This window comes from Ooceraea biroi, chromosome 10 (genome assembly GCF_003672135.1).
Source record: "Ooceraea biroi isolate clonal line C1 chromosome 10, Obir_v5.4, whole genome shotgun sequence".
Lineage (NCBI taxonomy): Eukaryota > Metazoa > Arthropoda > Insecta > Hymenoptera > Formicidae > Ooceraea > Ooceraea biroi.
The window spans coordinates 9,271,077-9,284,045 of NC_039515.1; the positions used below are offsets into that span (position 1 = coordinate 9,271,077).

The following is a 12,969-nucleotide window of genomic DNA, read 5'->3' on the forward strand; positions in this document are numbered from 1 at the left end:
GAAGGGACGTTTTCCGCCTGCCTTTGGACCCCCGATGTTCACTCGTTACGCGCCCGTGTTGCTCGCCCTCGCCATCGCCGCACCAATCTTGACCTCACCGCGTACGGCAGATTACCCTTCGGTCCTTTGAGCGCGGAAAAGTCGTCGGGTATTAATAAACGTTTCCAGTTTGCTCCTCGTAAACTGGTAATCTGCGATTACGCAATGACTATCGGCTTGTTAACTACAGTTGTGAACTGGAAAAGAAACGCACAATTCCGCGAAAAGAAAAAAGATAGGATGAGCAATGGTTAATTTAACGACCGACTAGTCATTCTTGGTTCAATATTTCAAAGTAACAACAGCGCAAAACATTTTCGAATTTAATTTAATTTGGACTTAATAGGGAAAGTTTCCCCACTAATTTGGAATGTGCCAAGCATTGAAATGCGCACATAAGTTATCGAGAGTTATTTCACTTAAGTTTGAGTATTAAGAAATTCTTATAGCTAGTCGACCGTTACACAATATTTCTTATAGTCTCTTAGCAATTTCACACAATAATTACACGTACACAGATCGTAATTTTTTATTATTTTGTCATATCTGATATTATCATTTTAAATACTCGCGTTATCACTTGAATCTCTCTTAATTTCAAAAATCGTTACTCACTAATTTTTAAAAACATTGTCTTGTGCGCGTGATTTCGATTTATTGTGAATTTTTCTTTCTTCTTTTCTTTTTCATTATCTGATTTTAGCCTTTAAGATCATCAATAAATCATTACGTTTTTATATAATTGTACTTTGTCAATAATTGTAAGATTAATCTAATATGTGTCGATAAAGACGATATCGTTATATCGTTATAGGGGGGGGCCTCTTGGAACGTCTTTTTTACTCGTTGATACCACACGTTTTCATCAATGTACCGTGCGTCGGTAGTTACAATTTATCAGAGGATAATGCAGTTTCCTGCATCTGTCTGATGCAAAATTGTGAATCAATTTTGATATTAAAAGATATAATAATAGGTTCTACGCAGTCACATATTGCGTAGTACAAAAGTGTCACGCTGTACACTCCAGTAAAGTTTGTGAAAAAATAAACTAGAAGAAAAAACTCCATGGATATAACAGTTACTTATATTACCGACGCACAATGAAAATGGCGTGCGCTGCATAATGAAAAGAATACATAAACTTTGATTTCATGTTCCCGCGCATGCGATAATAATAATACGCACAATTTTAAAAAGAAGAATTATGATACTGCGTTGCTTATATGCAATTATGTATTAGTATTACCGTGCTACATTTGTTATTAAACTGCGATTAGGGTGGCATACAAAAAGTACTTGAGAATTAACATAATAAATTAGCGTCAAAAGTGTAACGCGGAATATAGATATAAATAATTAACGCGGAACAAAACAAGAAGTCTGACAACAAGCGAGTACTTAGGTGCTATTTGCGATGCAGATAATCGAGAACTATCCATATACGCGATGTACTCTAATCCGGATCTATATCCTTATCGTAGAACCGTTTCGCCGTCTAGAATCTAATCTAACACGTTGGCCATGGAAGTTATACTTTTATTGCCAGTTCTATTGAACTTAACGAGGTCAATTGGGACGATACGGTTGCGTTGATTTTACGATAGCCGAACGGCGATCTCACCGACCATAAATTGCAATCCACCCACGCATTTAACAGTCCTCTTTTACGTTTCAGCACCTGCTCCACCTGTCCAGTGGCGAAGTGGCCTTCCGGGAGCGTGGGAGGGGACGAGGCAAGGGTGCCACTAGGGTGAGCGACGTCTGATCCTAATTTCCTATTTTAATTCCATTCCCTCATCCAATGATTCAAACATATAGGCGTGACGCGCCTGATATCAACAATTATGCCCGCATTCGTTTTCTGCGGGGCGAGATACAAATTTATCATTTCTTTTAGCTGTCAAACTAATTATCGGTTTTTCTTTTAAATCACACTCGAACGGATTTAAGTTTGTCGAATCGAATCGAATCAAGACGTTGCTTCCATCTACTTTCGGATTGTGGAATTCCGTATTCCAGAATCTGAAATCAACAGCGTTATCGTATCCTATACACTTATATATACGCACGTATCGCGTAAGCTCCGTTCCGCTGACGTAGGCGCGTGAGCTATCTCTCGGTACCGGCTGTACGGAGTTTCAGAACTGATATTAAGCAAGGTGGTATTGATCGACGCGCGTTGCGCCTGTCCGCGTTGCTGCACCGCCATGTTTAAAATCCGCTTGCTTAAGCCGCGTACGAACTTGAGCACGCATGCGGCGGAACGGTGGCGCGTGTACGTTCACGAGAAACGTGCGCGGAGGAACTTTACGTTTAACTTTATTCTCGGGCGTTCCGCGCGCGGGACGGGGCATTTAGGTTGTTGCGAGGTAGAACGAATCGCTTAAGATTCGATCACGCTCGCGTTTTTCTCGTCGTCCCGAACGACGAAGGAGAACTCGTTCGAGAGATATCCACGAGCAATAATTTTCCCGCGATAATATAAAAGATTATATTATCTGTTTCTGTTTTTTCTTATTTTATTTATCTTTACCCATTACTCATTCATTACTCGCCGTGGCAGCGCCAGAAAATCAGACCCAGCAGTCGCTTATGGGGCCTGTCCTTATCTAATCTGTAAACACGAAGATAAGATAATTCTCGACATTCCCATATTTGAGATCGCGTTGGTAAAACAAGATAGGGAAACTCGTATTGGTTGTCTGTGCAACCAAGTGTGGAAGGCTTTTGTGAAGTCGTCTGCAAGACGCTCGTTCGAGGGCTCGTTTATTAACGTCTCTGCAACTTGTTGCTGAGCGCGTTGCCACCGGCCCTTCCGTGACCTCTTTCAGGCCATCTCCGTATGCATCGGCCACCTTAGCCAGGCAAGGCGATCTGATGCATCGACTCAATTGTCCTTCGAAGAATCCACGCGCGACTAACTCCGAACAATGAATTGCTCAAAATCTCTTTTTACATTCGCATTCATTTGAGTGTAAATAGAGAAAATTGTTTTTCCAACAACGCTCATAATGAGTCAAATGTAAACGAACGATATGTAATGTTTAATTTCATTGCTTTACGATTTTCGGTCTTTTGCGCGACAGTTGCAACGTGCGATCCAAGAAATGCAATCGCCAACTTCGACTTGCGTTCTCGATTTTCATTTCTTCCGAGACACAAATGTTTCTCCGGCAGCGGCAGGTATTCTCTTCGTTCCTCCGCCGGCAGCTCTGTATCCTCCTACCCCTTCCGTTGTGTTCAGCCACCTCCAGTTACAATGACGCGTTGGTGAACCATCCCCTCTTCCTCGTCGCCGTCGCCGTCGCCGTCGTCGTCGTCGTCAACGGCAGCGGCAGTGGCGGTGGCGGTGGCGGCGACACTACGCACACCGACGCGACGTCTACCTCTCCATAGGTAGAGCCATAGCGATTCCGCGACGGGAGTTTTGTTTTTCCTTCCCTCTTTCGCGGCTTCGCTGAAGCCCGCCGTCTCGCCGCTGCTCGAAACGTGTTTTTCTCGTGCAATATCTCGATATCGCGTTTTCTTTTTTCTCTCGCATGGCGGCAGAAAAGATATCACGATTTAGTCTACTAAAATTCACGAATAATTATATTCGATCAAATCCTCATCACGTCGCAATATGGAAACATTACAAATACGTAGCTGCATAATTGATTGACGATTGTTTCTGAGATTCTGCACGAAAATTGATGAAATTGTTCGTGTTTCGCGAATAAAAAAAGTACAATTGCAGCGCGATAAAATTTGGAAAGAGCATCGGCATTATTCGATCGTAACCGAAGCAAGTCAATGACTGGATCAGGCCCATCGTCAATTCAATGGCGCGCTGTTCCCCCGGACGAGGACAGTTTTCCAACTGGAAACGCCAGACGAAGAGAAAACGAGCAAAACGATCGAGAGAAAAACAAAGACACAAAGAAAGAAGCGGGAGGAGCGTCGTGTAAATCGACACGAGCGTTTCCGAGCGGCGCGAGTCGTTCTACGCGGTGGCAAACTACTAGACAACCGTATGGCTTGTTTACATGTACGCAGTGTACGACATGTCGGCAAGTGACGCGAAATCGGCGCGCGAGGATCGAGACGTACTTAAGTATCTTCGGACGTTGTATACTTGTTACAATGCTTTAATCTGATTTGACCAATTAACGTCTCACTGTATCTATGCGTCATCACAGTTACTTGGATACGTGAGGTACGCATGTTGTAACTTAAGCGGATTAAATGGCCGATAATCTTGCCCGAAAGCGTCAAGTGCACTGCGCATCGATGAGGAACGTTGGAAAAATGCTCAAACGTAAGGCCCACCCGCAATCGGGCCTTTCGACTTCCGGTATACTCCCGCGACAGGAACCGGAATGTCGCGCCGCGATAACGCGCGACGCGCTGGGCCCAGCGGGGAAGTGGAGGATAAGGGGAGGCGAGTCGTGGGAGAGAACAACGAGCGCGATTGCGCGCGCGCTCGTGCTCGTGCCCATGAACCAAGAGAGAGAGGAACAGTGAGATCGCGAGGAAGAGGGAGAGTGCGGAAAGGTGGGAATTCAGAGCGCGAAGAGACGCGCAGCGGCAGTAAGAGGAAGAGGCAAGAAAGAGAGGGACGAGGGGAGGAAAAAGAGGAAGAGGAGGAGAAGGAGAAGGTAGGCGGGAGGGCACCGGAGGAAAAGGGAGAGGCGTCTCATGGGAGTTATTCGGCGGATCGCTCCGCGGCCAGAGTGATCTCTCGCGAGCGTCGGACGATCGATTCCGAACGATCGGTTGCGAGTTCGAACGCCGGCTTGCGTATGTGCGTACGTGTTGCGTAGCCGGCCGCGAGCGCTCTTCGGTGGGAGGAAGCCTCGCACGAGGTTCGTTTGCGGCGTGGGTGTCAGTCAGTCAGACCGAGAGAGGAAGACTCGTGGTGCCGCGGGGAACGAACGACCAAGACTCGCGCGTTCACCGCGTATAGATTACATATGTATACGTAACGCGACGCGACGAGTCAGGTGTAGTGATCGGAAACTCGAGTGCTTCCAAGACCAAGGAGAGTTACCGAGCGATCGGTGAAAGTGTCCAAGCAGAGCGACAAGCGCACACTACCGACGACGAAGTGAGTTTCGTTTCTTCAATTGCCGACTTGGGCACCTACTCCTACGCTCTGAACCCTCTCGCGCTGTTGTGCGCACGCAACAAAAAGGCTTACAACCGGACGTGACGCGAATGATTTTGCAGTATTCTTCTCGAGTCTTTGCGCGCGCAATGAAAAACACGCGGCGCAGCAACGCGTGTCACACGAGGACAATTTTCAAACTTTCGCGGCATCCCACCGTTTCTGACAGCGTTACATCATCTGTGAATCCTCGGCTGTCGCGTGTCCCCGCATTCAGCTTGAGAGATCATTGTAAATCAAATACAATTCATTGGCACTTACGCGTCCGTCGCAAATAATTGGCCGCTAATAAGCTCAATAGAGGGGGCGTGTATATACGCCCCCTTCGCAGCGAAAGGGTTCACCCTCCTCCTCTTAACAACGAAGGTGCACGATTATGGCACGTGTTCCAAGTACACGTTCGCCACTCCAGCGCTTCCCGCTCTTCTTGTCCGGCCGATAAAACCAATGCTTCTGCCTCATTTATTTTTTATTCTTCTGATATACGTATGATAAAACGACAAATTGTAGATTCTTTCGTAATCTACAATTTGTCGCAGGGCGAAGAAATCCGATATTATTTATCGTAGTCAATTACACTATTATTTCTTTTTTGTAAAACTGTTGGATTTCAGCAATTGCAACTTGAAAGAACGCGACATTTATTTAAAGAAAAAAAGAAGAGAAGAAAGAATTTTATAGGATTCACAAACAATACAGACTCGAGGCGCTCTCGTGTATTCGAACGCGGTGTCGACCGCATTCCGACTACATTTGACGCTCTATTATTTATATCTAACGGATCACACGGTGCAATCTGTTCCTCACGAATCGCACAACGAGGACATTCGCCTAAGCTTCGTCGCTCGATAATCAAAGAACCCATTACGCACATCTGCCTGCGTTTTTGCACGGAATATTGATATTTTGTTTGAAGCGCTTGAGCTTCGTGCGAGCTTCGGATTTCACGAAAATCGATGAAGCGATTTTTCGCTCCGTAGCTTAATGTATCGTTCTTGATGAATTCGTATCGAGCCATAGTGCGTGCGGATTATGTAAGGCAACGCTCGGACTAGCTCAGTATCTAGCAAAGCGAGGCCCTTGCGTCAAGGACTGCTGCCACCGAGTGCAAAAGCAACTTTACGAACCACACTCGGCTCGTTACGCAAGCGACATTCGTCTATCATGATCGCGGAATTTAGGTCAAACGACGTGTCCTCCGTTCTATCGGCGGTCCGCGAAACGCCATGAATTCCGCTCGTTTTATTAACGTATACTTCGTACTCTTTTTTTTTTTATCACCTTTTTGACCGCGTGCGATCGCGCGCGCATGACAACCGACGATCAAGGTGATCTATAATAGAGAAAAATGGACGCGCTGACCTGCGAGTAACGCGATCGATCGAGCGAAGCTAGTCGTAAACGTAAAGAGGAATAAAACGATCGTAAGTGACGCAGTTTTTATGCGCAGCATTTATCGAGATTCGGCAATAATTATTCAAACATCGCGTTCGAATCTGAAATCTGTTCTTGGTTCAAGTCCTCTCTCTCTCTGTTCTGGTTTTGCTTTAATTTAATCGATGACATTCAACATCATCACTCTCTGTGTGACATATTAATACTTGAGTATTTTAACATATTAAAATGTTTTATTGGTCGATATACGCTCCGCTTGGAATCTGCGAGAGGAGAACATTCATGTAGAAATTATAACGATATTACGTAGCACATCGGAAGCACTCGTGCAGAGCGAAAAGGCTTGGGTATCGCATGCGCCTCCTTATACTTTCGTTCGGCTTAAGTCAACAAAACGTGAATCACACTGCGAGTGGAATGGCCGACGTCGTTGACGTCGAAATCGGTTACTGGCGGCCGGTCAATGCCCACGCGCCAACCACGTGGTTTGACAGGGCTTCATACCCGATTATTTTCAGAGCTTCCATCCCGAATACCACCTACTAATAGTAATTGTCAATCCGAATCCGTCGACTCCATTAACGTTGTACATTAACGATGACAGAGATATCATCATATCTCGGCCACGCCAAGATATCAAGAGCAATAACGAACGTTCTATTTTTCGCTGTGTCCTAATTGTTTTATGACACCGACCGAAACGACGAGAAATCACAACGAATTCTCTCTCTCCTCTCTCCCTGAGAAACGAATCTTGAGAAACTCCACGTACAAATGATTCTAGCGATCGAGACGATCGCCCACGTCTGCGTGAGAAGCCAAATCGCGACGAGATCTGAAAAAAAGCAGAAAAATGCACGTTGAGAGGACCAGTTGATCGGAACCACCTCTCGAGGAGATCGGTCGTCCTGCATTACGTTTCCTGATCGGTGATTGGCATCTGAAAGACATCCATCATCTTTTCGTGGACGTGTTCGACGAGGGTCTGCCGTTAGATCGCGATCGGTATGCTTGCATGGAAAAGAATAAAAGCGGTGGCTTGTAAAGAGCCTTCCTGTGTTCTTTTTGAAAGCTGAATGTTTCGCATGAAAGAACTCGTAAATGATCATGATATGTCTTCTACCAATCGCGAATCCCTCTCTCTGATCGTTTCTGACGATCGATCAAGTGTGGAGCAGCAGAAATCTGGATTCTCCCTTTGTCTCTCTTTTCCCGTAACGAGGATGCATAATATCGTTGGCGATTTCCGGAATGTTGAAATTTCAGTCGAGCGTCTCAGCGGGCGACTCCGCAAGCAAAGGAACCCTCCTTGCGAGCTCAGCATGGGTCCGCGACGCCACGTTCCGTCTATTTATAAATCGATGCATAACGTAACGCGCGCGTTCACACGCAGCCGCATACATGCGTGAAAAAAAATATGAAGCGGCTCGCACGCGGCCCGATGACATCGCGCCTCAAGAGAGAGGGAGAGAGAGATCGACTACACGTCGCAACCGACGAAATTCGCACGGAGGAACATTCGTTAGAGGGAGTAATAGCTCATAGTTTACAGCTCCGTTGACGACGCTTGTTGAACTATGGAAAACGTTTCAGCCGCCTCGGCCTACTTAAGCCGCGTCGTTATTTTTAGCAATAGGGTCGCACCGCCGTATAGCTGGCACTCGTAGTACCATCTTTTCTTCCGACGATTCAGACCGACTAACTTTCTCGACCCTTCGCGACAACGGGTCCTGTCTCGCTCGCAGATTATGCACTCACTTCGATTGACTTACCGTCTGGATCGAAAAGTCTTTCTTGGAATAACCAATAGGAAGGAAGAGCTTAAAAAAGAAATACATTTGCCTTTTAGGGTTTTCTCGGTTGCGTGAGATTATATTCAAATCGACTTTAGCGTTTCAACATTTTTTGACTATTTCTATGAGGAAGTGATTATCGATGAGGCGTTTGCAAAATGTTATTAAACGAATGATGTTTGTTATGCAGAGTTACCGAAAGATTGCACGGCAAGTAAGCACGCCTGATAGCGCACCGGCCGGTCTTGGCAGTCCTCAGGCTGGTATCGGCGGCTTGCAGCAACAGCACCAGCAACAAACACAACAGTCTTTACATCAGCCGGATCCCATGCAGCAGACCAAGGACAATCTCAATCCCGTGGCGAACCAGCAAACGGGCGCTTTGAGGAACGGCAATCCACCACCACCTGTCGTCTCTATGGTGAGCCCCAACTACCTGTTAAAATCATTAATTGAGGAATGTTTTATTAATTTCTTTAGTTATTATTTGATCTATGTATATTATGTATCTATTTGACAAATTAAAATTAAATGTTAAGCTATTCCGCAAAGAAATGTCTTTTCTGGATATTGAGCCTCGGTTGAAGAATTCGCGAGAATTGAAAAAAATGTAAACGCAAGAAGAAGCTCGTTTCATCAAGCATCAATCGAACCGGCTAGGTCATGTAAAACCAGTACAATTGACAGTGGGACGTCACTTCGCGGCGCTCGACGGCTGCAAAGGAGTCGGCTGCCGAAATAGCGGCGTAACAGCGGTGGGCAAGGGTAGACTACCGACAGACAGTGAGTGCGGGGGCGGTGACCGGGGCCGCCAACGCGAATCAATACCCGCAGGAACAGGAACCACCGACCTACGGAGAGAGAGAGAGAGAGCAAGCGAGAGGGAGTGGAGAACGACGTGTCCCGGGGACGAAAGGAGAGAAAGAGAGGAGCGATGAAAAGCGAGCGGTATCAAGAGGTGGAGTAGGAGAGTAACGATAGGAGAAGCCGGCGAGGGTGGCCGTTTGAGCGGGGGTGTAGACTCGTCTCTCATTCATATACAAGGATTTTCTTTCGACACATACCGCCCCGAATTCCGATTCTCGACAGTAATATCACGAGAATTCTTGCCGATTTTCCACGTTTCGCTCCGCGCTTCCTTGTCTTGAGAAAAATGTGCACATGCTTGTTAAGTTGAATCGTAGCGTTGGAACGCGACGTGTCGATTCGCTGGCGTCGATAAACGAATTCTCTCGTCCCGCGCTACCTGTCCATCTACGTGTGCGACGCATAAAACCCTCCACGTGTGTATTCTTTAATGAAATAAACGAATCGATGCGCGGGGGAGGCAAGGAGAGAAAGAACGTGTCGCGTTGCGCCGGCGATAAATTCGTAACCTTGCGACTAGAACGCGATGCGCTCTTTTTCTTTTTAATATCCGATTTATCGGTTACACGCGAATCAACGTTCCCTTTTTTTTACATTGACATATCCGACACGTTGGACGCGTTTCACGCAGAAGATTCTCGAATTTAAGGGTATGGAGATCTTCTCCTGTTAAAGCAAATCGAGAGAGGCATTTTTTAAATTTGCATTCGATTTACACGTTATTGCCGTTATCGCGGTTACAAGCGATATCACTTCCGGTTGAGCGGGAACAACTTGCGTTTATGTAGTCACGAAATTACAACGGACGAGATACAATCGTTCGTATCGCTTCCCTTTCCCCGTTCGCGCTCGTACATCGGGACATTTTCATTGATGACCATGCCCGGCGTTAATTGTGCATTTTACGCGCGCGTTAAACGCGACCGAACGTGTCCGAACATTACGCAAACGCACACATACCCACACGGGGTGTGCGCGTCGTGTCACGCGCGAGCACGCGCGCGCGAATACGATAATTGCTAATGCCGCGGTGATAAAGGAATCAACGTTGCAGAGCGGCGGTATTCATCGGAACGCCCAATTATGCAATAAACCGAAACCGCGAAATGCCGTTGCGCCCGCTCGTTTGTCGGGCAACGCGCAAATTGCGAGTAGCACCCGTCCCACCGGCAACGACGGGGTGCGTGCGGTTTCAGCCGCACGCGATTCCGCTCGCAGAAAATAGGGAACGCCGCGCCGCACGCGTCCCGAATTCTTTCAGACCGCGATTCGCCAGTCGAGAGCCCTTAACGCCGAGAGTCGGTCACGTCGATCATCGCCGGTGGCAAACACGCGGTCGACGGTAACACGACGATAAGACGGTGATCCGTAGGGAGGAGGGCGGTAAGAGAACCGAGAGTAGGTGAAGAGCGGTCGAGGTCGACAAACTCCCCCGGGTATTCGCCGGAAGGGCAACTTGGCACCCGAGGGCTGTGTTTGGGTGCTGTCACAGAACGTCCCGTTTTATCACGCCTGGGTCTTAGGTTGCCCTAGGTCACGATGCCACGAGAACGGAAGGATTTTCTCCCCGAGGGAACGTGCGCGCGCCCGCTTGTCCGCCCGTACAAACCCGTGTGCACGTGCGGGTGTGGGTGTGGATGTGGATGTACGTGTGTGCATGAGATGGAAGAGGAGGATGATATACCCAAGGAATCCCTCGCTTGCTGGCGAGACGCCCAGGTCTTCGACGCTATCAACCTCGACCACAAACACCGATTCACGGCCACCGCGGGGGTTCTCAGACTCTCTCCGAGAGACAACGTGTCTCTCCTCTCTCTCTCGGTTGCAACAAGCGAGCGGGCACGAGCCGTGTCTGTTTCAACAACCGTCGTGATAACACGTTAAACGATTAAGACTGGATTAGACCGTATCATCGGCACGTGATGTCTGTTTCTTTCTTACAATAAGAGTTGCTTGTAGCAAATCGGATTATTTACGGATTCATTCGGGTATAGCAGATAAGGCATTTCTTTTCAGGTCTTTTCTTTGGTACAAACTAATCATCCGAGATCCGCGCACGTCTCTGGCCTTTTTCACACGTTCTGAATTAATTTCCACATTGATCCTGAAACATTTAAACCGTTATGCTAATGTTACATCTTATGTTAATTTTTATGCTGATGCCAAAAAGGAAAAGGTCATTTTACGCATCTCACATTGTAGCCTTGGAAATGTGAAATCTAAATGTTGCATTAATTAGCGAGCACTTTGGCGTTTCAAAACCGCGCGTAACCATCCAATCGCGTTGCACGAGAACTCGGCAGTTGAGCATCTCGATTTAGCAAGCTAAGCGGATTCGCCTCGTCTTGATCGTCCAAGGCTCAAACGGATACACGAGTCCGCTTGTAACTACAAGTTTCAGTGGTTGCGTTGTTCTCATCTCCGTAAACTTCCGTTCTGTAAGATTGCGCGAGTATTTTGTAGGTGAGCGCGCTTTCGAAAGCAGATGACAAAAGCGCGGCCGCGCTAAGCGAACGAACGAACCAATCGTCCTGTGCGACTCTCGCTCTCCTCGTTTTGTACAAAGTTTTACAGTCTGGCTGCGAGGTTGCCGGCTTTCCTCTCCTTTACCTCGCATCGCTGCGGACGGTTCCTCTCTGCCTCTCCTCTCGCCAGGCCTCGACACGTCCTTTTTTCCCTTTAGTTTCGTCTTTGTCGCTCCATTCCCGCTCACCGGGCTCTCTCGTTCTCTTCCACGATTTCTCTCGCTTTATCCCGTTCTCTGTCAACGGACAGAGAACACGAGACGGGGAGACGAAGCCGGAGAGAACGTACGAGCGAACGAAAATAAACGAAAGTGAACTCCATGCAGCTCCATTTTTACACGCGTTATTTTACTCCGCGGGAAGGATCGTCGTTATCGTTGTTATTTATCGCGTGATAAAATGCTCCGCTTGTGTTTTACAAAGGAGGAAGGTATCTCAATGCTCGAAGAAAAGCTCAAAGGTGCGAGGATAACAGGCCAATTTATAATATAATAAATACTTGAAACTTCACACCAAAGACCCTTTGACCTTCAATTCTTAACATGTCGCTGGTGGGGAATAATCTTTTTTCTCTCTTGTTTTGCAGTCACCCGGAGTGATGCCATTTTATGGGGATTCCGGCGCCGGTTTCCGGCCAGCAGCTGCTTTCGGGAACACAGTCTGGCACCAGGGAGTCGGACCAGTTGGCGCGGTTGCAGTGGAGACGTCACCGGCGCCCTGGCCGCCCCAACAGTTCATTCAGCAGATCCCCGCGCCAAATCAACTCGAGGAGTTGAGGTATCACACCCAGTACGGTGCTGCGGCGCCGTATCATCCTCAACCAGGTGAGTGCAGACGAGATAATGACAACGTGAAACGGAAACGCCAGTGAGATAACAGCGATAATTTTCTCGGAACTTATTGCACACGCATACACATATCTGGAAGAAAAATTAATGATTCATGATGGGAAAATAAAAAATAGAAAAAAGAATTTAAGAAAAGTTTCTTTAAGAAATTTTTAAGAATTGCTGAAATGATTTTTATTGAGAAGCATCATAAATCGATAAATATGCAGAAGGATACTACTGATGATTTGCCGGCTGTTTTGTGATTTCTCGGCTATTTGTCTAGGTATCAGTCGTGTATTGACGGTCATGAGCGTGGCTTCGTGCTCCTGAACGCGCTCTCAGTTATTTTCTACTAGTAGGTGTTTCTATTT

At 47.0% G+C, this 12,969-nt stretch overlaps 1 protein-coding gene across 10 annotated transcripts in view; it reads left to right on the plus strand.

The window, feature by feature from the left end:
- LOC105283671 (DNA N6-methyl adenine demethylase) overlaps window positions 1-12,969 on the plus strand; it is a 55,026-nt gene that overhangs the window by 28,795 nt on the left and 13,262 nt on the right. For 8 of the 10 annotated variants that reach the window (XM_026973386.1, XM_026973388.1, XM_026973385.1 and 5 more), the window contains exons 3-5: window positions 1,718-1,792; window positions 8,567-8,797; window positions 12,355-12,592. In XM_026973386.1, the coding sequence (XP_026829187.1) occupies window positions 1,718-1,792; window positions 8,567-8,797; window positions 12,355-12,592 (544 nt within the window). Of the gene's footprint in view, window positions 1-1,717; window positions 1,793-1,820; window positions 5,129-8,566; window positions 8,798-12,354; window positions 12,593-12,969 lie in introns of those variants that run through there. The other 2 variants (XM_026973393.1, XM_026973394.1) reach the window with 2 other exon arrangements.